Source organism: Microtus oregoni, unplaced genomic scaffold, assembly GCF_018167655.1.
Source record: "Microtus oregoni isolate MIOR12 unplaced genomic scaffold, Mior012 000022F_ref0000154, whole genome shotgun sequence".
Taxonomy (NCBI): domain Eukaryota; kingdom Metazoa; phylum Chordata; class Mammalia; order Rodentia; family Cricetidae; genus Microtus; species Microtus oregoni.
Window position 1 is genome coordinate 12,740,465 of NW_024543081.1, and position 25,530 is coordinate 12,765,994.

The following is a 25,530-nucleotide window of genomic DNA, read 5'->3' on the forward strand; positions in this document are numbered from 1 at the left end:
CAGACCCCTGTGGCCAAGGCTGGCTTCCTCCCACAGGGTCTGGGCGGGGCGGGCAGGAAGGTGTTGTGACCAGCCCTGTCGGCCACCCACCAGAGCAGCAGCTGAGCTAGCAAGACAAACAGCTGGACCGCCTTCCCCCAGGGCTTCAGAATGGACCTGTGTCATGCAGGTAAGTGAACGGGGCCCAGCCATGGGCCTCAGCATTTCCTCCTGCAGAACAGGGAAGCAGTGGTAGCCTTGCAGGGAGGGCCCCGGAGAGCACAGAAGTAAAACTGGTTTTAACCAGTCCCAAACATCAAATCCTGTGTGCAGATTGGAGACCAGGCTTGGCTGCTGGTCCCTGGGTCCCACAGGGATCTGAGTGGTCGCTGACCTCCTGGGTCAGCTCCGGGATGGAGGGTAATGTAGCAAGGGGGGGGGGGTGAAGAACGAGACAGGAGGACATAGTGTAGGGAAGAGGGCATTGGGAAGCCTTGAGGGGACACATCTTGAGCACAGAGAGGGTTCTTAGGTGTTCTGAGCAAGAGTGTTCAGGCAGAGGGAAGAACTTCTGTGAGGGCCCAGAGGCAGCTGGACAGAATGACCTCTGGTGAAGGTGGACGCTGTTGGTGGTGAGATGTGTCTGGATGGTGCAAGGGCCTGCAGCACATTTTCTGCTCTTGGGTCTGGTGGCCTTTGGTAGAGTCTGGGCATACTGCCCGGAGGAGTAACGCGGACAATGAGGCCCTAATGCAGTAGGCGTCATTTACTCAGTAGCCAGGGTGCTGGGTCTAAGGGAGAGAAAAGAAGGAGGCCGCAGAGTTGGTACAGGCGGGACAAGCTAATGTGGTTCTTGAGGGGCAGAGACCAGGGCTATGGAAGGAGCCTCAGAAAGTCCCCCCGGAGCTCTGGCTTCTGAGGGACGGCAGTGGCTATCTGAGCTGGGCTATGTGACTCTGAACTGGCCTTTCTCCAAATGAAACCTAACCGCCTAAGCCCTGAACAGCCTGGCACCACCCACAGGCACTGGGCGTCCCCAGAGTCTAGGCCTAGTGCTGGGGACTCATCAGGCTCTCCCGACAGCCATTCATTTATGGACCAGATACACGAGACTGTAAGAGAACATGGCTCTGGTCACCTTGCCCACGGCTCTCGCCGCCTCTCTGGGGTTTTGTGGGAGAGGGGAAGGTGCGTCCAGTCCCTCAGAGAAGGCAAAGGGACACCAGGTGACAGGCAGGCTCCGCCCAGGTCATTCAGAGTCCTTTACTCACTGGGGTCCTGACATAATGAGGTGACAGGACAGTCCACACTTGGTGCAGATAAGGAACCTGAGGCTCCCAGAGGGGAGCTAAGGGTGCGGACTGGCTAGGCTCAGGTCATAAGGCCAATAAACAAGAAGAGCCTAAAAGAAGGGCCTGCCTTAGACAGGGGCTGCAAAAGGCTGGGGTGCCATTCAGGCCGGTCTAGATACAGAAATGGACAAGGCCAATCTGTGGAGGGTTTGGGGTTTCCGTGAATTGGTTTGTCTTTTGGTTCATTCTTTTTCTCATTCATTTTACCAACAGCCCTGCGATGCGCTTCACGGCATTCAAGGGTGTTGGGCGGACAGAAAGGGGACTCTGACCTATACCTGACCTGGCACAAATGGGCAGAGTGAGAAAAGGGGCTGGGGACTTCCTGGAGGAGGCCTCTGGGAAGGGGGCGGTCGTTCTGTTTCCCAGAGCAGGTCCCACAGAGTTCTACAGTGGCGGGGGACTCCCCTCAGACTCACTGTCTGTGAATGGCTGACCCTTTGTCCTCCCAGCCCTGTCTGCCTCTGAGAATGAGAAAATCTGCCCCACAAGCCCCAGGGCTGGGCCTCTTCCCTCAGCAGGCCTTGGTTTCCTTGTGATGTTTATGGATAGGATGGTGACAAGGACTCTCTCAGGCTGCCCCACCCCACCCCGGCTCCTGTTGTGGACCTGTCATGAAGGGAAGCAAGTCAAATCCCTCCCTCCGGGCCTACAAGAAGGTGAGCCCTGAACATGAGAAAGCCCTGCCTGATGAAGGCCTGCCGTGAGCAGATGAGGGCAGGTGGCCTGAATCTAGAGGCCTCTGGCAGGGAGAGGAAGCTGCACTAGTGTCCCCCGTTTGATACCCCTCAACCCAATGCCCCTCAGGAGCACCCTCCCTGTACCCCCTCCCTGTACCCCCTCCACCGACAAGGGGAAGTGGAGCCAGCTGTCCTGGAAGCAGGGTTGCAGACACTAAAAATATGATGGAAAAGAGGAAGGACAAGGGGGAAGTGGCGAGGAGCTGGAGTGGTGGCTTCAGGGCAGTGGGCATCGGGCACTCACTGACCTGAGACTGGTTCACAGAAGACAGAGCAAGCAAGGGTGAAGGGTTACAGGAGGCTGGGAGCACAGAAGGTAGAGTGGGCAGGGGTGAAGGGTGATGGGAGGCTGGGAGCACAGAAGGTAGAGTGGGCAGGGGTGAAGGGTGATGGGAGACTGGGAGCACAGAAAGCAGGGCAGGTAGGGGTGAAGGGTGATGGGAGGCTGGGAGCACAGAAAGCAGGGCAGGTAGGGGTGAAGGGTGATGGGAGGCTGGGAGCACAGAAAGCAGGGCACACAGGGGAGAAGGGTGGCGGGAGGCTGGGGAGCATAGAGGGCAGAGCAAGGGAGAAGGGTGGCAGAGGCTGGGGAGCACCATGGGAGGATCGGATACTCATCCTATGGTGATATGTCTGTATGTTTCTAGTGTTTGTACTGCTTCAAAACAGCCTCTCCCAGGACCCTCACCCGTGCCTGAAACCCACCCTTGGTGGGTCACATCAGAGGCCCCTGTCTGGCAGTCTACATTACCCCCGATCTTAGATCCTTAGATCTGAAATTGGGGGGCGGGAGGCTCTGTGTTTTGATGAGTGACGTGATAAAAGTCAGAGGGTCCTTGTGGCCCACATGGCCTGTGTCGGGGCAGCAGCCCAGAGATTGTGGTTCAGATGTACCTGAACAGCTGAAACTCACTGGAGACAAGACTTGGGGAAAGGGGACAGTTTCCTCAGAGGGTCCCTGAATACTTTGCCACCACAGAGCCTGAGTATGGCTGAGAGGGCAAGGTTCAGGCCACCCCTCACTGCCCCTACGCTGCCCACTCCCCTAGGAATCCTAGTTCCTTGTATCTATTTCCAACCCCTCCCATGCCTCAGTTTCCCTCAAAGGAGGTCCTGCTGCAGGCTCATTCCTGCATCTTCATCATTTTCACGCTGTTGCGATTGGCACAGGGTCGGGACACCCAGGCTTATGGGTTTCGCAAGGTTACAGGAGGGTTGGCGGTTCCAGTCCCAGGTGGGTGGAATATGAATCCCAGCCCTGTCACCATCCAGCTGTGCCAACTGAGGGAGGCCATTGAACCCCAAGAGTATCATACATAGGAGGAAGTTAGAAACCCCTTCTGCAGAACAGTGGGGATTGAGAGATAGAAGAAGGCATACAGTGGGTCCTCAATTGAAGAGCAGGCTTGGGGAGCACCCAGAGCTGGCACGCAGAGGGGGGCATGGTGGCATTGGAAAGCCCAGCTTCCACCTCGGTAATCGGATGATGGTAGAGGCCATGGAAACAGAAGACTGACAGGACCTGGTTATTGGAGCGGGGGGAGTCAAGGGCTAGACAGAGGTGGCATCAAGGTGCTTGAGGTTGAAATGCACCCCAAAAGCTCAGGAAGAGGTTGAGTGGACGGGAATTCTCAGAGTTGTTTGGGACCCAGGCGGTGCTTGCTGGCCAGCCAGTCTGGGTTTGTGAGAGACGCTGTCTCAAAGAAGGAAGATAGAAAGTGTCTCTGTGCAGGTGGGCACACATGCTCATTCACTCCCCAACACAGATATGCACGTGCATACACACACACACACACACACACACACACACACACACACACAAACCTGCCTGACCTGGGCAGAGCTATGTGTCTGTAACCCTGCTGGAATCCCACACTGCCTCTTCCCAACTGCGTGACCTGGAATATGTCACCTCATCTTCCTGAGTTTCTGTGTCTTAAACAGAAAACAACTCCCTTTAAAAAAAATCCCAAGGATTGGTTTCCTTGGCTGTTCGGGAGCTAGGATTTCAATGAGACTGTGTCATACTCCTCTCTGGCCCGCCTGGAACAAGACCTCTAGCCTTTCAGGGATAAAAAGAAAGCTCTGTCAAGCCTACCAGGGCAGCACTCTTGCCTAAGGAGCCCTGCAACCAGCTGCATGTGTCACAGAGAGGGGTGACAAGCATCCTGGAGGGGCCATCCAAGTAGGGGACCTTCTCCGCTGCACCGTCGTGAGGCTGCCCCATTCTTGTCACCAGCAGGCCTTGGTGGTGATAAGTGTGGGGACAAGCAGGTCCCACTGCATGCGACCTTTGCTGCAAAAGAGGCTCTTTGGTTTCACATGGTGTGTGAAAGCCCTTGGGAAAAGGAGCGGAACTACCCATGTGTGCCTGAGCCTCTGTGGACTCCAGCCAACATGAATGGCAGACCAGGATGGAGCTCAGGGGTCGAGAATCTGTCTGGCATGTTCAAAGCCTTTCGTTCTATCCTTAGCAATACAAAAATAAAAATAAAAGACTGAATAGTCTTTGCTAAAGCAAACATTCAAGTCCATGGACCTTCCGGAGAAATCGTGGCACAGGGCCAGAGTCCGCTGTTGCTTGGTTGGACATTGATGGGTGGTAGTCAAGGAACCCAGGAAGGAGTCCAGCTTCCTGTCACACCATGTGGCTACTTCCTTCGATGTGCCAGAACCAAGGTGGCCCAGTAGGAGGCTGGTGAACCAAGTGACTAGGTCATTAGTGGTGGTGTGTTTTCATGCCCTTCCTGCTGCCCGCCTGCTGGTGACCCTGTAACTCCATGCCCACCTTCCTCCATAAAGTTACCCATGTCTTCTCCCTACTTGTGCCCCCATCTTTCTACTGTCCTTTCTCTTGGCTTTGGCTTCCACTAGTCACTGCTGCCAGGAATTCAGGGGTGCCCTCTCTTCCTGAACTATAGGACGTGGTGACCAGGTGCCCTGACCAAGATCTTCCTCGTGGTCTTTCTGGGAAGCCTGGAGCTCCTTAGCTGCCCACATTGCCCACATTGTTGGCCATGGTTTGCATTTTCCTTTTCTTTTTTGAGACTGAGTCTCACCTTATAACCCAGACTGGCATCAAACTTGTAATCTTCCTGCCTCAGCTTCCTAATGTCATGATCACAAGTGTGAACTGCCATGCCTGGCTCTGTGGAGGTTCTGACTAGAGTGTGGTAGGTAGAATGGGGAGCATTGTCCTGGTGGGGGGGTTCAGGGTCATACTAGCTCCAGGACCACGGGTCTCACTTTGTTTTGGGGGTCAGTAGGATAGCACAAGATTAGAAGCCTGTCCAATCCAGGGTCCCGGCAGGCTTCGTGGCTTCGCCCCTGTGCAACCTTAGTCATTTTATTTCTCTTTTCTGAGTCTCAGTGTCTGAGAGCAGAAATTAATGCCCCCCAATTCTGTTTCCCTTGTTACAAAGTCAGGACAACAGGAAAATCCCATAAAGCTCGTTTGCCAGCCTCCCTTGCAGCTAGGTGTGGCCTGGTGACCCCACAATGGCCATGGGAAATATTTCTTCAGGGAGTGAAAGGAATTTTGGTGGAGAAGTAGGGCTACATAAGTGGGGAATTATGAAGGAGACATATCCTATCTGGGCAGGGATGACCAAGAATGCCTGTCAGTGCTGGTAGCATCCAGTCAGGCCCCAGGGGTAACAGCAAGTGTCATACTAGCTCCAGCGCCATGGATCTTCCCAGGAGGAGCCCTGGGATACAGAACCAAATGATCCTCCTCTCTCCTCAGATCTCGCCGAGCTCAGCAGTGGGGAGGCCAAGGAACTACAACAGATCAAATGGCACCGGAAGCAACTACTGGAAGACATTCAGGTGTGTGCACACGTGCTCACATTCATAGACCCACACACCCTCACACTCAACAGACTCATACATGTTCACGCTCGCACACACACACACACACACGTCAAGTGAGGTCACAGGGACTCCCACTCCTGAGGCGAGGGCCGGTGGAGGGACAAGGGCACACAGAGCCATTGAGCTCCTGCTCTCAAGGGGAAAGGGGACAGGAAGGAGAGGATCCGAGAGGGTTGAGTGAGGCACAAAGGGAGAGGCCTGAACCCCAGGCAGAGTGGGAGCTGCAGGGCCATCCTGACCTCCGGGCCACCCCTCGCATGTGTGTCCACAGAAGCTGAAGGATGAAATCGCAGACGTGTTCGCTCAGATTGACTGCTTCGAGAGCACCGAGGAGAGGTGAGGGGCCCAGCCTGTGGGAAGACAGTTCCCGGGTACACTTCAGTCCCCATGTGCCATGGACGGTACCACAGCTCCATCGAGACTGTCTGAGACACTCCCCACCGACTCCCAAGTGACCTCCATCCTCTCTGCCTGCACCCCACCTCCCCATACAATCACCCTACACATTATTGATCGGGGCAGCTGGAACCAAATGAGCAAAGAAACATCCCCTTGGATGAGGGTGAAGGAACACTGGTACCTGGGGACCAGAAACCTGACCTGGAGTAGGCTCTACTTCTCCCCCATCCCGAAGTCCCTCATCCCTCACACAGGATGGCTCCTGCTGGCTCTTTGTCCTAGGACAGGGCTGTCTCCCTGGGCCTCAGTTTCCCCATTTGTATAAGGAGGTTAGGTTCTCACACAGTCTCCTAGACCACAGCCTCTCAACACTGTAAAACCAACACAACAACATTTCAGCTACAAACTGGGAAAAAAAAAAAACCCTCAGTGTTTTAAGTAAGTTTACCTTTGTGTTGGGGGATGTTCATAGCTCTCCAGGGCCAAATGTAGCCAGGTGCGGCCAGTGGGCTGGACACGCCCACTAGAACTCTAGGACACTGAACTAAAGAACTACACATGGTTTTCCGGTTCCCTGCCCCACCCGCGAGGCCTCTGCCTCTCCACCATCTCGTGCCCATGCCCGTGCATGTATGCACATACGCATCCTCTGGGTGAGGGCAGCAGACGGTTCTTACAGAGAAGGAAACTGAGGCCTGAGAGGGATGAAGCGACTCGCCTCTAGTGGCCAGGTCCCAGAGTATAACAAGACTTATGCTTGGAAGCAGCCTCTGGGGCCCACATTCTCGCTGGTCCCATCATTCCCCAGCCTTTTGCATTCTCCCCAATGAGCTCTGCTTGCAGCCCCACCCCTCGATGCCCCCCACCCCATTCTTGCTCTCCCAGGTGGTCCAGACTCAGGGGCTGGGGCTACATGTCAAGTTCCAAAGGCATGTTGACCTTCCCGAGGAAGGTCCCCTGAGGTCTTGTGGGGGACAGCAGCATCCGGAGCCACCATGCTTGTATCTCCCTGTTCACAGCCGGATGGCGCAGAAAGAGAAGGAGATGTGTATTGGGAGGAAGAAATTCAACATGGACCCTGCCAAGGTACACATCCAGGGGAGGGGACATGGATCCCACTGAAGTGGGCATCTGGATGGCCAAAGGAGAGGGACATGGGCCTCACCAATGTGCACAGCAGAGCTAGAGGAAGAGGCTGCCTTTTGGGTACCTTTGCAGCTGATCCCACAACCCACCCAATAGAGCAGACAGCTGAGAACCCCTCGGGGCCAAGACTTTGGTCCCCAACTGAGGCTTGTCTCTGTTCATTGCACAGCACTGCAGCTCCAAAATGGGAGGCTGTGAAGTCCCCCCAACTTGGACCCATTCCCTTTCTTCCCTGGCCCTATGCCCTCCTCTGGAACAGGCTTGAGCAGTGAGGCCCTTAGATGGCAAACTCTGTCCCTAGCATGTCTTCCAAGCCCCGGCTACAGAAACACATTCTAAAGCTTGGTTGCTCATGATCTCAGAGCCAGCCTGCAGCCCTTCCCTCTGCCAGATAGCCATGGGCTTGCTCTCCAGAAGGGACAGGCACAGAAGGAAGCCACACACTGAACCAGGGCAAGGGTCCAGGCAGCCACAGGGAATGCCAAGCTCTGGCTAAGACTACTCAGCTGCACACAGTCCCCTGGCACAGCCCTGGACCACTGCTCCCCTTACTGGCCCTCATACAGACATGCACATATGTTCCCAGCTCTGTCAGCCATCCATCTAGGAGCAGCAGGGACACAAGGAGCCAGAGACTACCCCATGTCCTCCACACATGGTGGAAGATGACTCTTTGAGCCTGGGCAGCAATGAGAGGGGCTCAAAAGTCTATCATACGAGCAAAGCTAGCTTCAAGGTGACAAGAGGCAAGGGTATGCCCTCCCATCTCCTAGAGAAGGGGTGTGAAGGTCATTGCCATGGAAGCTGGCTACCTCCCAGGTGGGGTTTGTACCATCTCCTCCCCTTCTGATTTAACTGGTTTGTGTGACTTTTACAGAATGGGCACCGACTGCTAGTGTGATGAAATGAAACTATTTGAAATAATATGAACTTGGAGGAAATAAAGGAGAGGCTGAATCACCGAATCTTAGCACTGCAACTCCTGGCAACCGCGGGAGGCTGTAGTCTAAGCACGCCAGGCTGGAGGGACCCTGGGAAGCACATGGAACAAACATGTGTCACTTAGCACAGCTCCAGAGATGGGGAGGTCACCACCTTCCAAAGGCAGCTCTAGGGCACCTCTCCTCCCCGGGGAGCCAGGGGCCTATGCTATTGGGGCACACATGGTCTCTGTGTCACCTCCAGGGCATCCAGTATCTCATTGAGCATAAGCTGCTGACCTCTGGTGTCCAGGATATCGCCCAGTTCCTGTACAAGGGTGACGGCCTCAACAAGACAGCCATTGGCACCTACTTGGGGGAAAAGTAAGAGGACCCCACACAGGGAGTGGGAAAGTGGGGGTGTGTGGGTGGAAGTGCCACTTGGGGTGCTTGGAAAGAAAGCCATCATGCTTAGGACTTGAAATGAGCACTGGCTCCAAGGCTGGACCATTCATTCATTCATTCAGTATGCTGTTTGCGTCTCCTGTGATCTGAGCTCCCTTCAGAATGGCAGCTATAGAGGAGATAGAATAGAGAATATAGAATAGAGGAGATGGTCAAGCGCCTGTCTTCAGGGACAGGAACTTCCTGCAAGAGAGAGGGACAGAAATGAGCTCTGTCCTGTACACGGAAGGCAGAAAAGAGGCAAAGACGGGAGGGTTCTGAGCTGGAGCTCTGGTTTCTGTTCACGTGGAGGTGGGGGCAATGCACACTGGAAGATTCCAGGCAGTGAGAGCAGTCAAAGCAGAGGCCCTAGGGCAGAGCGGCTCATCTCACAGCAGGCTGAAGAGAATGAAGGAGTGTGAGGGAGGAAGAAAGGAAGGGGATGAGGCAGGGGGATCCGTGGAGACTCTGGACAGGAGCACCTGACTGGCAGAAGGGCTAGGCCACAGGTGAGGAGGCTCAGGAGTCACCAGCCCTTTTCCCGCACTTTCTGGGTGACGTGGCACACAGGTTCCTGACCTGAGAGCTGGGGGGAGAGGAAGGAAACAGAGAACCCTGCTTTTCCTGCAGCTGATGAGGAAACTCGGATGTGGGGGTGTTCAGGGACTTGAGCAGGGTCACCAGGCAGGAAGTGACCAAGGGAGAACCTGACTAAGAGGCCCAAGAGGTCCAAACCCAGAGCTTACCGTCACCCAGGGCTGATTGTATGTGTGCAAGCTGACAAGTGTTCCCCTTCTCCTGTCCCCCTCAAGGGACCCCATCAACTTGCAGGTCCTACAGGCCTTTGTAGACTGCCATGAGTTTGCCAATCTCAACCTCGTTCAGGCCCTCAGGTGAGTGGTAGGGGTGGGGGTGGGGATCCAGCCCAGGGCAGCTGCTTCTCATTGCTCTGTCACCATTATTAAGGCCTGAGAGACTTGCAACCGCCTTTCCTCCCGGCCATCTGGGGACTCTAGTACTGCGTTCTAGCACTTTTTAGACTAGCACAGGTACATACCTGTGCCCAGCTCCGTGTAGAACGTGGCTGCTATGACTTGTGACTGCCCGATTCCAATGCTCACCACTATTTGTGTTTTCACATCCATGGGCCCAGTGTGGAGCCCCGAGTTAGCAGCACAAGCCCCAAACCATAATGTCCTCATTCCCCATGTGACCCAGGGCAAGGCACAAATAAGAAACCTCACAGCTGGATGTGGTGTTTCACACCTGTAATCAAGGCACTGGGAAGTCTGAGGCAGGAAGATTGCTGTGAGCTCCAGGCCAACCTGTGCTACGTAGTGGGTTCCAGGCTAACCTGGGCTACCCTCTCTTTAAAAAAGAAAAGAAAAAAGAAAGAAAGAAAACAAGACGCAGAAAAGGAAAATGAAGGCAGATTCCCTGAGTCAAATCAGTACCAAATCCAGAAGGCAGAAGGACTAAATGAGGAAGGACTTGTCACCAGCCATTGCTGGTCACTTCCACGAGTCAGTTGTTAAGTCTTAGTAAAACTTCAGGTTGTTTAGGGAGTATTTTTTTTTTTTTTGGTTTTTCTAGACAGGGTTTCTCTGTAGCTTTGGTGCCTGTCCCGGAACTAGCTCTGTAGACCAGGCTGGCCTCGAACTCTTAGGGAGTCTTAAAGCTGCTGCTGAGAAGGCTTGGATGTCTGCTCCCAAGAGAGTCATTTGATCTGGGCTTTGAATGAAGAGGTCACTAGCATCCATCCAGAGAGTATGGCTTCCTGGAGGAAGAGTTTAGGAAGCACTCATCTCTAGCCATTCATTCATTCATTCTTTAACTCATTCAATAAGCTTTTGCTGAGCAGATTTTAATTGACCTGTGGAGACAAGAAAACTTAGCTGACACCAAATCACAAGCTTCCAGAACTGGGGGAAGATTAGGTCCCAGGACAGGGAGACCCTTCTAGGAGAGTCGCTGCCCAGGGCCCCACAGCCAGAGCCTATTGCTCTACCCCAAGTCTCTGTAAGAAGTGTGACTCCATGTCCTCCTGTGCTCCTGGCCCCTTCACATCCAAACCCACCTTCCCTGTGTTGGACTAGAGGAGGTTCCCATTTGCAGGGGCAGAGGCAAGGCACTGCCTGGTATCACTGAGAGCCCCCAACTGCTTCACTGACCATGGCCCTGTCTCCCTAGGCAGTTCCTGTGGAGCTTCCGGTTACCTGGTGAGGCCCAAAAGATTGACCGCATGATGGAGGCCTTTGCTGCTCGCTACTGCCTCTGCAATCCAGGTGTCTTCCGGTCCACAGGTGACAAAGCTCCTCATTTTCTCTAAACACATTAGCCATTAGTTCAGGTCCTTACTAAACCCTCACTGGGCACGGACTCCATGCCTGCCTAGAGCATGAGCCTGGGGAGAGGCAGCAGGGAAAGACAGACCAGCGTGTGGGAGTGTGGAGTACAGGAAGGCTTCTCAGGGGAAGGCTGGTCTGGGTGAGGCTCTCAAGAATAACTAGGAGTTCTCTAGGAACTTACAATAAGGGAAACATTTTCATGTCTCACTTAAAGGGCCCAGTGCATCCTTGGAAGGGCAAATAAGGGGCAAAGAGCAGAGCAAGTGACCAGCAGGCTCAGTCACCCCCGTCTCCAAGTGTAACCACATATTGGGAGAGGGACAGGATGAGGAAGGGGCCGCCACAGCCAACTGGCTGTGCCTCTTCTTTTGGCTCTGAAGCTACCACACAGCAATAGAGAAGGTTCCGGTTTTCGCAGCACTTTTATATGCACAGGGCCTTTGGATCCTCTTGTCAGGAGCATCAGATCCCAACATCATTCTCTAAGCTCAGCAGCAGATTGTCCCTGGTGAAGCGTGACTCAGAGTCTGACAAGAAGCAACTTGTCCCAGGGCAGACTGTTCCCTTTCTGCTGTGCGGAGGGCAGAAGCCCCTGGAGCTTCTGCCACACTTGGCCACAACCTAAGAACTGGCATTTGCTTGCCTGCAGGTTTCACACACCTAAACCCACGATTATCTGCAACTTCCAGGGGTGGTGGCATCCATCTCTAACATCAGCATTAGGGAGGCTGAGGCAGGAGGATCGCTGCCAGTTCAAGGCCAACTGGGTTTCAAGTGAGACCCTCAGTCAATCAGTCTGGGTAGAATGGAAGGCATTTTAATCAGCCAATCAGTTTGTCACTGTGTGACCTGGAGCATATGACTCGCCGTCCTTGTGCCTCAGTGTCTTGTCTTTAAGATGGAGGTGTAGTCCCATCTGTCTCCGAGGATAGGCCTGGGGGTGCTGAGAGCTGAGCACACTTCGGGACCACGGCTGTGGGAGGGAGAATCATTGCTTCCTATAACAGCAGCTTTCAAGAGTCACATGAGCAGGCTGAAGGTCAAGGGGTTGGAACTGGCCCCCTCAGGTTCTGGATCCTCAGAAGACCCAGAACGGCAGCCACACCCCCAAGCCTGTGGTCTGACCTATGGGGCAGGCTGCTGGCAGCGTGACCCACCAGGCAGCTCAGAACAAGCTACTAACTAGCAGGGCAGCTAACAATGAGCTCCCGTTCCCAGGAGGCAGAGAACAGAGTGGGCGGGCCTGGAAGGGCTGCAGCTGATGGCAAGCTGGATCTGAAAGGGAAGGAGGGCGTAGCCGCAGGGGGGCAGAACTGCAGAAGCTGCAGCTGAAGTTTGCAAGGGTGGGAGGGGGAGGCTGGGCCCTGAATGTCTGCCAATGTCAGCCAGGGACAGGGTGAACCTTCAGGGCCTTGCTAGGACTGGGTCAGAGGAGGGGACGGTAACCTGGGCCTGGACGGTGACCAGTGCTAGGTTCCACAGACACCTGCTACGTGCTGTCTTTCTCGGTCATCATGCTCAACACTGGCCTACACAACCCCAACGTCCGGGACAGACCGCCCTTCGAGCGCTTCGTGTCCATGAACCGCGGCATCAACAATGGCAGCGACCTGCCCGAGGAGCAGCTGAGGGTGAGAACACTACCATCTTACTGGTCCTCTGGGAGTCGCACCCCTCCGAGGCAGAGCCAAGGCAGAGGGCATGAGGGTCCGCCAGGCTAGTCGCTGTTGGGTGGTAGGCCTTCTCAACATGGCCTCATCTCTACAAGGATAGCTGCAGGTGGACTCCAGGAAGTCCTCCTATACAGAATTTGGGGAACTCTGGCCAACCGCTATTCATACTACCCCCAAAATGATACTTCGGGCCGGGAGTGAGGTTCAAAAGCATGCACAGGCCTTAGGATCCATCCTGAGCTGCCCCCTCCCAATAAAAGGGGACAGTGCCTCCTAAGGTCAGAATCCCAGAGTCTCTGCAAGTCAGGAGGAGAAAATGCTTGGCTGGGGTCCTCAGAGGAAGACAGTCAGTCTCTCACAATCCCCACTAGCTCTACAGCAAGGCTAGGCCCAAGCCTCGTGTTCCATTATCCCAACACCCCATCTCACTACACCGCACCAAACTCTGTTCTGGGCACAGGGACCCAGGATGACTCTATGCTGGTCCTGCCTAGACCAAATCGGAGTTTTAATGGGAAGGGATCTACACATAAATTGCATCAGCAATCAGCTCTCTAAGTTCACTGATGTCATTCATACTGACTGTGGGAGCTTTGCTACAGAGAGATCTTGGGGGACAGGCAAAGGTGTCACCCCAGAAACTTGACCAGAGCTGGTGACTTCCGCACTGGGCGTAGACACCCGGATAAGATTGTCTTAGGGTTTCTATTGATGCAACTGAACACCATGACCAGAAAGCAAGTTGGGGAGGAAAGGGTTTATTATTTGGCTTACACTTCCGCATTGCTGTTCATCACTACAGGAAGCCAGGACAGGAAGTCAAGCAGGGCAGGAACCTGGAGGCAGGAGCTGATGCAGAAGCAATGGAGGGCTGCTGCTTACTGGCTTGCTTCACATGACTTGCTCAGCCTGCTTTCTATAGAACCCAGGACCACTAGACCAGGGATGGGCACCACCCACCATGGCTTGGGCCCTCCCCCATTAATCAACAATTGAGAAAATGTCTTACAGCTGGATCTCATGGAGGCATTTCTTCAACTGAGGCTCCTTTCTTTCTGGTGACTCTAACTTGTGTCAAGTTGACATACAAAACCAGCCAGTACAAGAGTCTTCCTGGGGAAGCAGGGCAAGGGCATTCCGGAAGGAGAAAGCAGGGTTTAGCTGGGAAGGGTCAGCATCCAGTATGATCCCCTGAGATGCAGTAGATGTGAGTGAAGGCCAGCCTCAGAAACACAGGGAAGCCAATGGTTGGCAACACCAGATGCTTGGCCTGGTGAGAATCAGTCATACCGTTCAACAAGGAGAGGCACCCTGGTACCCAGAGCACCGAAGTCTCCCCAGGATCAAAGTCATCAGCGAGGTGAGCAAGGACATAGCCCCAGATCAGAGCCATCCCCTCAGCCCACAGAACATGGGTCCTGCAGGAGCCACTCTGCGTATAAGGATTGCTACAGCACCACCAGAGCTCTGAGCAGCCCCATCTCCCCTATCGCCTGCTGAGTAGCCTTGTGTGGTTCCCTGGGGTTCAGTCCACTGTGCCCTCTGAGAGTGGGGGTGATCAACCTGAATCACGGCTGCTGTAAGCAGTCTTTTTTTTTTAACATTAAGGGTAGGGTCTGCCCTGTTTAAACCCAGACATAAAGGCAGCCCGTGTCATCAGAAAGAATAATTCAGAATGTGCTGGCATTGCGGCTCAGCTGGTAGAATCCTTGCCAAGCATACACAAGGCCCTGGGTTCAGTCCCCAGTATAAAAACAGGCTTTGTAGCACACACTATAATCCCAGCATGGAGGAGGCAGGAGGATCAGGAGTTCAAAGGCATCCTTGGTTACACAGAGAGTTTGAGGCTAGCCTGGGCTACAGAAGATGCCATCTCAAAGCAAATAAGTAAAAAAAGAAGTCAAAAAACAAAGAGAAAAATACAAAAACAAAAACAAAAAATCAAACAAACAAAATCAGCCTGAGAGCAGGCTATAAATACAGGCATTTCATCACACTTGGGGGCGGAAACAGCATGCGTCTGACATGTGCCCTGAACGTGCAAGGCCTCCCGCTGACTGCCCATTCCTACCTTCCACCCAGAGAGCCTCCCTCTGCATCATCCCCTCCTCATGTCCTCAGGCTGGGACTTTCTTGCAGGTGGCCTACTGAGTCATCTCCATGTAGCTTCCGCCCTGCCCAGGAGGCCTGGGAAGGGCCCCGTGCCCTGGTCAGCAACACAAAACCAGGCAAAGAGCAGAGCCAAGCAGAGCCTCAGCCAGCTGGCTGCCTGTCTTTCAGCTGGGAGCTGGACTCTGGAAGCCCTCAAGCAGGGATAGCATGGGGAGTGGCTGGTGGACCAGAATCTCCCCCAGCTCTGTCACAGAGTGCCCAGGCCTGCTCTAAGAACAATCCCAGGTTTTCATAGGCAGCCACATGGACCCAGGATCCTCTCACCTTCTCCCTGGCTTCATTTGAATATTTTAGAAGCCAGAACCCAGGGTCATATTATCCCGTTGCAGAAGTGAGTTCTCCATGGACCTAGGAAGCTCCAAAATGCATTAAAGTGCACCAAGAGGCAGAAGTAAATTTACCCAGATATATATCCCAAGAGGTCACCCCAAGGTCACACAGCCCCTGAGGGTGTCCTTGTAGGATAGACTATGAGAGATGTATTGTGGCTACAGAGGACAGGCAGGCTGGGACACAGTACTTAAAAGTACTTAAAGAGGGAATGAACCCCAGCTCCTCCCTGGGCCATTCTGGGCCTCCCTGTCAGAGCAGGCCGTGTCCTAGGAATGCTGCTATTGTCCCCCCCCCCCCATTCCCAGGGTCCAGCTAAAGTCACAGGGCACCACTGGAGGTAGTTGAGCTGAGGCTTCGTGTTTGTAATAAGAGAGTCCCAGCTGCTGTCTGACTCTGGAGCTCTGCCTCCTGCAGAAACTAGAAGGTAGCATCTTGAGGACAGAGGACCTGAGCATGCTACCTCTCCTGTCACAGAGGAGGACCTGAATCCACAAGGCATATCCACTGATTTCCAGGCTCTTGTGTCCTGGAGCAAAGAACTGGGCCAGGGACACAAGGATAATGGGAGAGATCGGGTTTATTAAGGAAGAAAAAAGCATTCTGAGAAAGGAGGAGGGCTGGAGAGCTGAGACAGGACTGAGAGTCATGAGCTGCCGGCCACTGGTCCTCATCCTTTGGAGTCCCTTTGGGGTTCCTCACACCTTCTCCAGCGTTTGGAGATGGGGGTTCTTCTATGTGTTCTGTCCCTTACCTGTTGCCACAGTACACATGTGAAGGTCATACATAGGACGACTTGTGGGAGTCGGTCCTCTCCCTCCAAAGACTCCAACTGAGGTCATTAGGCTTAGCGGCGTCTCCACCCACTAACCCATCTTGCTGGTCCATCATATGTAAATTTCGATGTCTCTTTCTTCACGCCTTTCTGTCCTGCCACACTGGATGGAAGAATCACAACTAATATCACTAAAAAGAACAGGGATCCTTTGCCTTTAGACTGTTGGCTTTGGGTGTGGCTAGATCTGGGAGCTCGGTCCTGCACAGTGGTTATCTCTTAGATCCTGGCTACTGCAAAGATACCCAAGTAGGTCCAGGCTACTAGCTTCTCCCTGCAAAACTAAACCCCTGGAAGTAAGTCCTGTTGACTGGTTGGGGTCATGTGTCTCTATCTAAATTAGTTTCTATAGCACACAAGCAGAAAGGCTCTAAACAGCCAAAGGGAAGTGACTGTCCTTTCCTGGAACCTGGGGATGAAAGAGGGTACCCAATTCACTGACCAACCTAGACAGAAAGAGAGGAGAGGGGATCCTGGGACAGGGCCCCAGAGCCCAGGGAAATGGGCCATGCTGTACACCCAGGGCCCCGAGAGGTCTCTATGCAGTGGTTTGTTCGGTGACAATGACTTCAGGGTGTTTTCAAGACACAGGAAGTATGGGGGTGCTGCTGTTTCGTATGCACCATGATACTGTGACCACAGAAACTTCCAGGTACCCCTGTGGGTTTAGCAGAGGCTGAGGCCCTGTCTGCCACCCCGACGCCTCCTCAGGCCTCCCTAATACTTGTCTGAGCTGGCAGCTCAGCTACTGTTCAGGCCTTCCTGTCTTGGATACTCATTGTACCAGTCAGCCCCCTGGGGATTCCTAAGGCAAAGCCTGCTACCCCCGCAACCACACGCTCCCCCCTCCACCCCAGCCCAAAAGAAGCTGGTCCCCACTTTTCTCTCACCCCCACACCACAGTGAGATCGAGAGGGGACGTTAAAGGCTTAGCTGGAGGGTGCTCCAGCCCCACCTCCATAGACTCAGGAAAACTAGCATTAGGTCTTCTCCACGACCCCTGGTCAAAGGACAGGATGGCAGTAAATAGTGAGAGTCAGGCATTCATTCATCTGCCAACCCGTCCATCTACATACCCACCCACCCATATATACATCAAGCTGTGAAATCACCCATACAGTCCTAGGAGACATCACTGCAAAGCCAGATGCATTGAGAGGTAATGGCTGCACACTGCCGTCTGGCTTTAACAAGCAGGAGCAAGTTAGAATGTTAGAAGTCCAGTCCCAGCACTGGAGGAGACCAGCGCCCCAAGAAGGTTCAAAACACTCTGGGGGGTCTGCACCCACACCTTTCCCTAGGGTAGGAGCCATCTTATCTCTGGCTTGCATACCTTCCCTGACAGAGAGCGCATCACCCTCCAGGGTCATTCCTTGTATATTTAAGCAGCTTTTTATGGTCATCTATGAAGGACTGAAGTCAGCTCTTGGGGGGGATCTCTCCATCCCAATCCCTGTAACCAGAGACCATCCTGGATAGTAACTATGGTCAGCACCCCACTATAGACCTCCCCTGCTGGGCCTCTGGGCCTGAAGCTGTCAATTCCCTCCTCTCCAGGGTCTCACCTATCTTCACCCAGCATGTGTTATCTAGAAGGTTCTACTGTCTACCTAAGTAGAAGAGGGGCATCTCCCATCATGAGCACTGCCTGAAGTAGTCCCTACTCCAGCTATTGTGGCCGGGGAGGGTGGGTATATGTGTCTGTCCCCATGTGCCAACCTAAGGCATCCACCTTGTTCACTCTGCCCTGAGGCAACATGGAGGGGAGGGGACACAAAGGTGTGGGTGTGGCCAGTGCAAAGGAGAGCACCAGTTACCTGAGGGACAGGGAAGGCTTTCACAAGGCCACCCAGGCCAGGCGGCCCAGCCCCCAAACCCAGTGGACTGAACCCATCTTTCCTGTCTTCCTGGACAGAACCTCTTTGACAGCATCAAGAGTGAGCCCTTCTCCATCCCTGAGGATGACGGCGGTGACCTCACCCATACCTTCTTCAATCCTGACCGTGAAGGCTGGCTACTCAAGCTGGGTAAGACCTCTGTGCACACACTCTGATAGGTTCACTTGCACACATGTGGCTGACACACGCACATATACCTCAAGAGGGAACCTGTGCAGCGCTCGGTTACCTGACCCCCAGCCCAGTAGTCTGCTTGCCCATTCTACCTTTCCTCTCACCACCCTCCCAGTCATCCAGCTCCCCGCCCATTGCCCTGCCCATCTGCTCATCTTCCTACTCATCCATCCACCTAGCCAGCCTCTCATCTGTCTACCTACCTGTCTCATCGTCTACCCAGCTATACACTTATGTATCCATCCATCCACCCACCCCTCCACCCATTCGTCCATCCACTCATCCATCCTTCCACCTACCCATCTACCTATCCCACACACCTTTTATCCACCCATCCATATTTTCACCTGCCCATCATCCCTTCATCCATCTATATGCTCACCCACCCATACACACATAAAAACACCTACCCTCTTCCCATCCTTCTGTCTTGGGATGCAGGTAGTGGGGGAGGCTGGATGTAAGGGAGCAGTGAGAGACAGGGGCTCCATGGACATCTCTGTTTCCTCCCAGAGGGATGGAGAGAAAAGTCTAGCAGACTAGTAGCCTAGCAGGACTGCTGAACATAAGATGCTGGTCCTCCAACAGCCTGACCTTTGGGTGGCCATTCTCGGGAAGCCAAGACTCGGCAAGGTTAGGGCAACTTCTCAAGGCCGCACAGCCAGAAAGTGTCACATTTGGGGCAGCAGAGGGCTGGATGTCCCTGAAGTAAGAGGAGGGGGAGATGGGATGTAGCTCAGACAAAGGGCCATGGGAAGTGCAGCGGTTGAGGGAAGCAGCCAGCCCTGCCTCCTCCAGGAATACTCCCAGGATCCTCCCCAGCAGGACCAGGCAGCCAGGGACTGCGGGTCTTCCAAGGCGGGTGAGGAAAAAATGCCTCATGTTGGGGGAAGGGCCTCAGCTAGGCAGCCTCCATCACTTACCGTGTGCCTAGACTATGGCAGACTCACCCTCATCCCAGATGCCCCCCCAAGCCTTCTGTCCGTCACCGTACCCCAGTCTCTCCTCCTACAGGCCTCAGGACCTCCTATGCTGCCCCAGACACTAGCTTCTGCCCCCCCCAAAGTACCTCCAAGTCACAAAGCCGGTCAGCAGCAGGACACCAGAGCCTCATGGCCGACCCCACTAGCCACTCTTCAGCATCCGTCTGCATCTGGACAGTGGAGACAGTGACCCAGAGAGTACCAGCCACATAGCAGCATGGCTGAGAGCTTGGGCTCCAGGGCAGTGGCGCTGGACTTTGAATGGACAGGACATGGACACATGGCCTAGCTTTTCCTAGCCTTGGTTTCCTCATCTATAAAAATGGGATCGCCATTGGCCCTCCTCCTTCTGGACGGCCACAGGGATTCACTTCCTCATTTTTTCCCATGCCTGGTGAATCAATGCTAGAATGCTGTGTCAGCTACTGTTTCCAAGGCTGCAGCAACACACCTAACAAAATCAGCTTAGACGGGGAATGGTGATTTGGCTCTGAGGGAAGAGCTCCTCCTGGCAGGAACTTGAGGTGGCTGATCACATCGTGTGCACAGTCAGGAAGCACGGAGCGATGACGGCAGTTTGGGACCCCAGCCCCTGGGATGGTGCTGCCCACATTGAAAGTGTGTCTTCCCACTTCAGCTGACTCAATCTAGAAACTTCCTAACAGACAGGCTCTGAGGCTTACTTCCAGATGGTTCTAGAGCCTGTCACCCTGACAGTCAATGCTAAGCACCATAAAGACATAAAGCAAGCCTAGGTCTGGGTGGCTTCTGGTGGGGGTCAGGTGACAGCGACCTGGGAGAGCAGGGGACAGTGCCACTGTCCCCTCTATCTAATCTCTGAGAACCCAAATACGAGCAAATGGGGTGATGGGAGCCACTAACACTTAGAGTATAGAAAGGATGGATCTGGAGGCTCGGGGAATGGGGGGTGCGTGCACTATAGCCCAGGAGAAGGAAGATTGACCTACCGCACTGCCGGCTTCTTTCAGGTGGCCGTGTGAAGACATGGAAGCGACGCTGGTTCATCCTCACGGACAACTGCCTCTACTACTTTGAGTTCACCACTGTGAGTGTGGGGGAAGGCGGGACTGGAACACAACCAGCCACGACAGGCCCTCCAGCTCCTGCCACCACCTGAGAGTGCCAGGCTATTTCAGAGTGCTGAGCTCCTCTCTACTCCCATTTCCCAGATGAGGGGACTGAGGGACAAAAAGGAGGAGGGGCTGGGCAAGAGGGAGCACTCACTTAAAGTTGCATTCCCTGGGCTGGGGCTGTAGGTCAGGGTTAGAGCATGGGCCTAACACATGTGAGGCCCTGGTCAAATCCCAGCACTGAAAAAAAAATACTTGTTCAAAGTTGGATATATCACCTAAAGGTTAGGCATGGGGACTCATACCCATAATTGCCGCACTGAGAAGGCAGAGACAGGAGGGTCCTAACATGTTCAAGGCCAACCTGAGCTACACAACAAGACTCTTTTTTAGAAAATAAATAGATCACTAGATAAATAAATATACAAACAAATAAATAAATAAGCTGAAGAGATGACTCAGCAGTTAAGAACACTGGCTTCTCTTCCAGAGGACCTGAGTTCAATTCCCAGCACCTACATGGCAGCTCACAACTGTCTGTAATTCCAATCCCCGGGTAGGGGGGAATCTGATGCCCTCTTCTGGCCATTGTGGGCACTGCACACATGTGACGCACATGCATGCATTCAGGCTAAACCATCCATACACATACAATAAAAATGAAAAAAATGTTTAATCTCCAAGATCCCAAACAGGGCTCTTGTGCTGTGTCCATCTGTGGCTGGGTAGTCTGGAGAGATGGTCTGGGGAGGCCCCAAGCTCACATATCCTGTCCTTGATGTCATTTCCTCAGGACAAGGAGCCTCGGGGGATCATTCCTCTGGAGAACCTCTCTGTGCAAAAGGTGGATGACCCCAAGAAGCCGGTGAGAGTCCATCTGGGGATTTCCAGTACAGGGGGAAGGAGCCCACAAGGTGCCCTCCACAAGGCGGGGCTATTCTGTAGGGTCGCTCCTGGAGATTCGGAAGCAGGACGGTCAGTGTCATTTTAGCGGCGAGTCTCAGTTGTCTTGTGGGGTTGGACTTTGGCACTAACTGGGGGACTCTTAAGTCACAGCTCTTTTCTGATTCTAGGGAGCCTGGTATATAGTAGGTGCCTGGTGTCCTCTCCCCCTGAGCGTTTGGGGAAGGGCATTCCGTGGGAGTGCTGCTCTTGCCTCTGTGGTCCCCCACCCCCCAGGGGTGGCCTAGCCCTGTCCCCCAACCTTGCCCTTACCTGGCACTTCCCACAGTTCTGCCTGGAGTTATACAACCCCAGCTGCCGGGGCCAGAAGATAAAGGCATGCAAGACTGACGGGGACGGCAAGGTGGTGGAGGGGAAGCATGAGTCCTACCGTATCTCAGCCGCCAATGCCGAGGAGCGCGACCAGTGGATCGAGGCCATCAGGTGAGGGCAGCCAGGACACTGAACACTTCCTGTCACCTTCCTGCCTCTTCGGGGTCTTCTTTCCTTGTCTGTAAAGAAGCAAACGCCAGGTCTCCCTCCTAGTGGCCGTTGGTGGGTGAGTTCTTGCCCTAGTCTCCATGTCACGCCTAGGGAACAGAAGAAAGATGCCAGCTTCATGGGCACAGCGGGAGGTCCCGGCACTTGGTCCTTGCTAGGAGCTCAGTCAGAGGGGAGACTTGGGCAAGTGGTAGACCTGTCAGCTAGAAGACAGGTGTAGCCACTGAACAAAGACCATGTCCTAGGACCTGGAAGAACCAGAGGCGCAGAGATGGCAGAGCCTTGCTCAGGGCCACACAGTGAGGGGCCCAGCTGACTTCAACACTAGCTCTCTTGCTTTTCCTGGTTCTCTAAAGGGGCCAGAAAAGGAGTCTTGAGGGGAGTCTCTGCTGGGCTCTCACCTCCAGACTTGAGATCTTGCTCTTGCTGGGCCTGCCTAAGGGACAATGTTATTAGAGCAGGATTTCTCTACATCAGTCCCTGGCCTTTCCGGTGCAGCGGGGTGAGCCATCACCTCTGTGGGAGCCACACACCCCAAACCACAAGTCCAGAGGTCCTACGCTCCAGCCAACCTTGAAATCTCATTTCCTCCCATACCCCTAGGGCCAGCATCACCCGTGTCCCCTTCTATGATCTGTTGTCTGCTCGGAAAAAGAAGATTGCCAGTAAGCAGTGAGCTTCTAAGAGGTGGCTCTGGCAAGCCGCTAGGACCTGTGGTATCTGGAGACACACCTCTCACCCACTGCACCTGATCCTGCTCACAAACCTACCCCTCCTCATCACTGGAACTGGCTATGGGGGATGCAGAACCTTGGATGGCACAGAGCTCACAGGGAAGCCCCTGATACCAGGCTGTGAGCCAGGAAGAACCTCTGAGGCTCCACCCTGGACTACTGCAGCCCAGGGTAAAGATGGGGAGATGAACCAGCCCAAAGCACACTACTGGTGTGTCCCGCCCTCTCCCTCTGCGTCAGGAGGACCATGGATTCCCTGGAAGCTTCCAGTTCAGAGGCATCCCACCCCTCAATTGGGCCAGGCTCTCCCTGACAACACCAGGTATCAGCCTACACCCAAATCCGAGCCTGGAGCTTCAGACACACCCTTCTGCTGAATCACAGCCTTCTCTGGGTCTTACAGAAATTCAGGGTTTGGACAGGAAACATCTTGGCCTTTGGTCAGCTTGACTTCTGGGGGAGCTGGGACACCAGGTGACTGAACCAGACAGACTGTGCTGGAAGGTTCTGAGGACACCACTGTCACCATTCTCAAGGCCTTTGACATGAGAAGAGGCGCAGGGGAGATCCTCTAGGCAGTAGCAGTATCTGTGGCTGGCAGATCTGAGCTACAGCTGAGAGAAATGGGAGAGGAGGAAACGCTGTAGGCTATACCCACCAGGAGGGCTGCCTGCAGGCCTTGGTGAGCCAGCTGGTAGCAGGGGACTCACACTTGAACAGACTCTTGCCCATGGCACCACTACTAGATGCCTGGCCAGCAGAGCTAGGGTAGTGAGGGGTTACAGACTGGGCCCTTGCTCCTGCCTCCTGCCAGAACAAAACCAGCTTTCCATGTGCAACAGTCCCCTGTGTCCCCACGGAGCCCTCACCTGGAGGAGGCTTCTTACCCAGAGCACGTGTTTGAGGAACGCCCCATCCAGGGAAAACTCCTCAGAAAAGTTGCAAAAAATGGGGCTTCCTCTGCTCTGGGCCAGCCTGGGCTCTGAGCAGGAGCAGCAGGTGGCCAGGCTGCCTCATCCCCCCCGAAGCAGCCCACACGTGCATACTTCCCACAGGGTGTGTGTGGCGGGAGGGGTGAGACTCCTTGTCTCTGATGGGCACACCCTGGGAGCTGGGGCACCAGCAGACAAAGCCACCTCAGCTGCCCCCATTTAGGAGTTAAAGGACCCTAAAGTATTCCTCTGCCTCTGGCATGTGTTGTGCACAAAGGCTGTGGGACCTTTGTTGTCCCCCTGCCTCCCTCCCATCCTCAGCTTCTTCCCCAGCACCAAGGTGGTGGGGGCGGGGTCATCAGTTTATTTCATGTCCTGACACTTAGAAGCATGAATAAAGCTCATGATCCAACTCATGGGCATAAAGCTGTCCTTCTGCAATTGTGTCTGTCATCGCTGACCCCTCCCTGGTCCTCCCCCCATCCAGGAAGAGTGAGCACCCAGGGGTCCCTAGAACCTTATTTTCAGGATGCTGGGGTGCCAGGCTGGGCAGAATTTCCCCCAGGATTTGGGCTTTCTCTGGGCTTCTTCGGGGCAGGGTAAGGGGCTAGGCTGAGTTAATTCTGCTATGGCCAAGGAAAGATAGAATTTTCTAAAAGGCAGCGCTGTCTACAGATTGAAGAGCTGACATGGAAGACAGGTACTGATCCCCCTGCCTCTGGGGGGATGAAAGTACAGGCCAGCTCAGGGACCAGTGTGGGCAGGGTTGTGTAACCTTTGCTGACTGTCTTCCCACAGATGTTTATATAATGTCCCTGCTGTGCCGGGCCCTGTCCCAGGCACTGGCAGGCCAAGCCAGAATCCCTGCCACCTGAGCTCATGATCCAGCGCTCCTGAGTCCTAAGGCCACCTCTTACCTCCCTCTCACAGCCCCTGCCTAAAATCCCACCATTAGCGCCTTCCTTGAGGACCCCTGTGGCTGAACTAGCTCAACTTGCCTGTTCTTTTTTTCTTTTTGCCCATGTACTGAGTACCTACTGTGTACCAAGATCTCTGTAGCAAAGCCGGGGGGGGGGAGGGGGTCCAAAGAGCCCTGTGACCATAGTCACATCCTTGCCCTCAAAACAAGTTCAAGTCTGGGGGCCAGAGCGATGGCTCAGCATTTACGAGTACTTGCTGCTCTTCTCCATTCTAATGGGAGAGACAGGTGAGATGGGCCCAGACTGGCATGTGCAGGGTCAGTGCAGAACTGGGCCGGGCCGACGAACAGTCCAAGAGGAGGGTACACACAGTCACCTCATCCTGCCAGACTGTGACTGAGTGCTTGCTGAGCACCTGGCACACACCGGGTCCATAATAATTGTTGCTTGACGGAAGCTACTTGATTAAATACAAAACAACAAAGCACCAGGCCTCAGCATCAATAGGTTCCAGGGTCTGGCGGCCCCTGAGATTCTGAGACCAAGAAGATAGCTATTTCAAGGGACAGGAGAAGGCCCAGGACCACATCATTCGTTGGGAGGTCCCTCCAACTCTGGTCCAGATCTCGCTAGGAGAGGGTGGCTGTCATCCCTTTCGGCTTCTTGTAGTACTAAATGTGGCCAGCAGGGAGCGCTCACCACACATGGATGAGCACTTTCCTCCACAGCTGGAGGGACAGAGTTTAGACCCCTGACCAGCACAGAACCTGGTGTGGGCATGGTGCGTGGGGAGGCACCTGGTTGACTAGGGCCTGTGGCCTTAAGCAGTCATATAAGGGCCTCCTTCTCCCTCACAGGGACTCCCTGCCTCTCCCAAGGTTGTCCTGGCTGTGCCCCTCAGAACAGACTGCCACTTCTTTGGATTAGCTTTTCCTCGCTGAGAACACTTTTAATAGCACTAACCTTTAATGGAGATGTCTAGGCAAGGGGTCTCAGGCATGGACCTGGTGCAGCTTCTGCCATAGGCTGGAGTGGTGGGAGTGGGATGGCAGCAGGTCTCTGATTGTCACTTACTGTGAGAGGCTGTAGGGGCAGCCATGAGAACCACTCAGGAGGGCTGGCTCTCTCCATGTCTTAAGTAATT

The 25,530-nt window shown here is 54.2% G+C and overlaps 1 protein-coding gene across 1 annotated transcript; it reads left to right on the forward strand.

The window, feature by feature from the left end:
* The first annotated feature begins 51 nt into the window (after positions 1–51).
* Positions 52–23,873, forward strand: Cyth4 (cytohesin 4). The gene is made up of 13 exons (XM_041671990.1): positions 52–169; positions 5,817–5,899; positions 6,216–6,280; positions 7,363–7,429; positions 8,675–8,793; positions 9,666–9,746; positions 11,044–11,156; positions 12,684–12,832; positions 18,127–18,238; positions 20,256–20,332; positions 21,151–21,222; positions 21,589–21,743; positions 22,404–23,873. Exons 1-13 carry the CDS (start codon positions 151–153, stop codon positions 22,474–22,476), a joined length of 1,185 nt encoding a protein of 394 aa, XP_041527924.1. The 5' UTR covers positions 52–150; the 3' UTR covers positions 22,477–23,873.
* Positions 23,874–25,530: the final 1,657 nt, after the last annotated feature.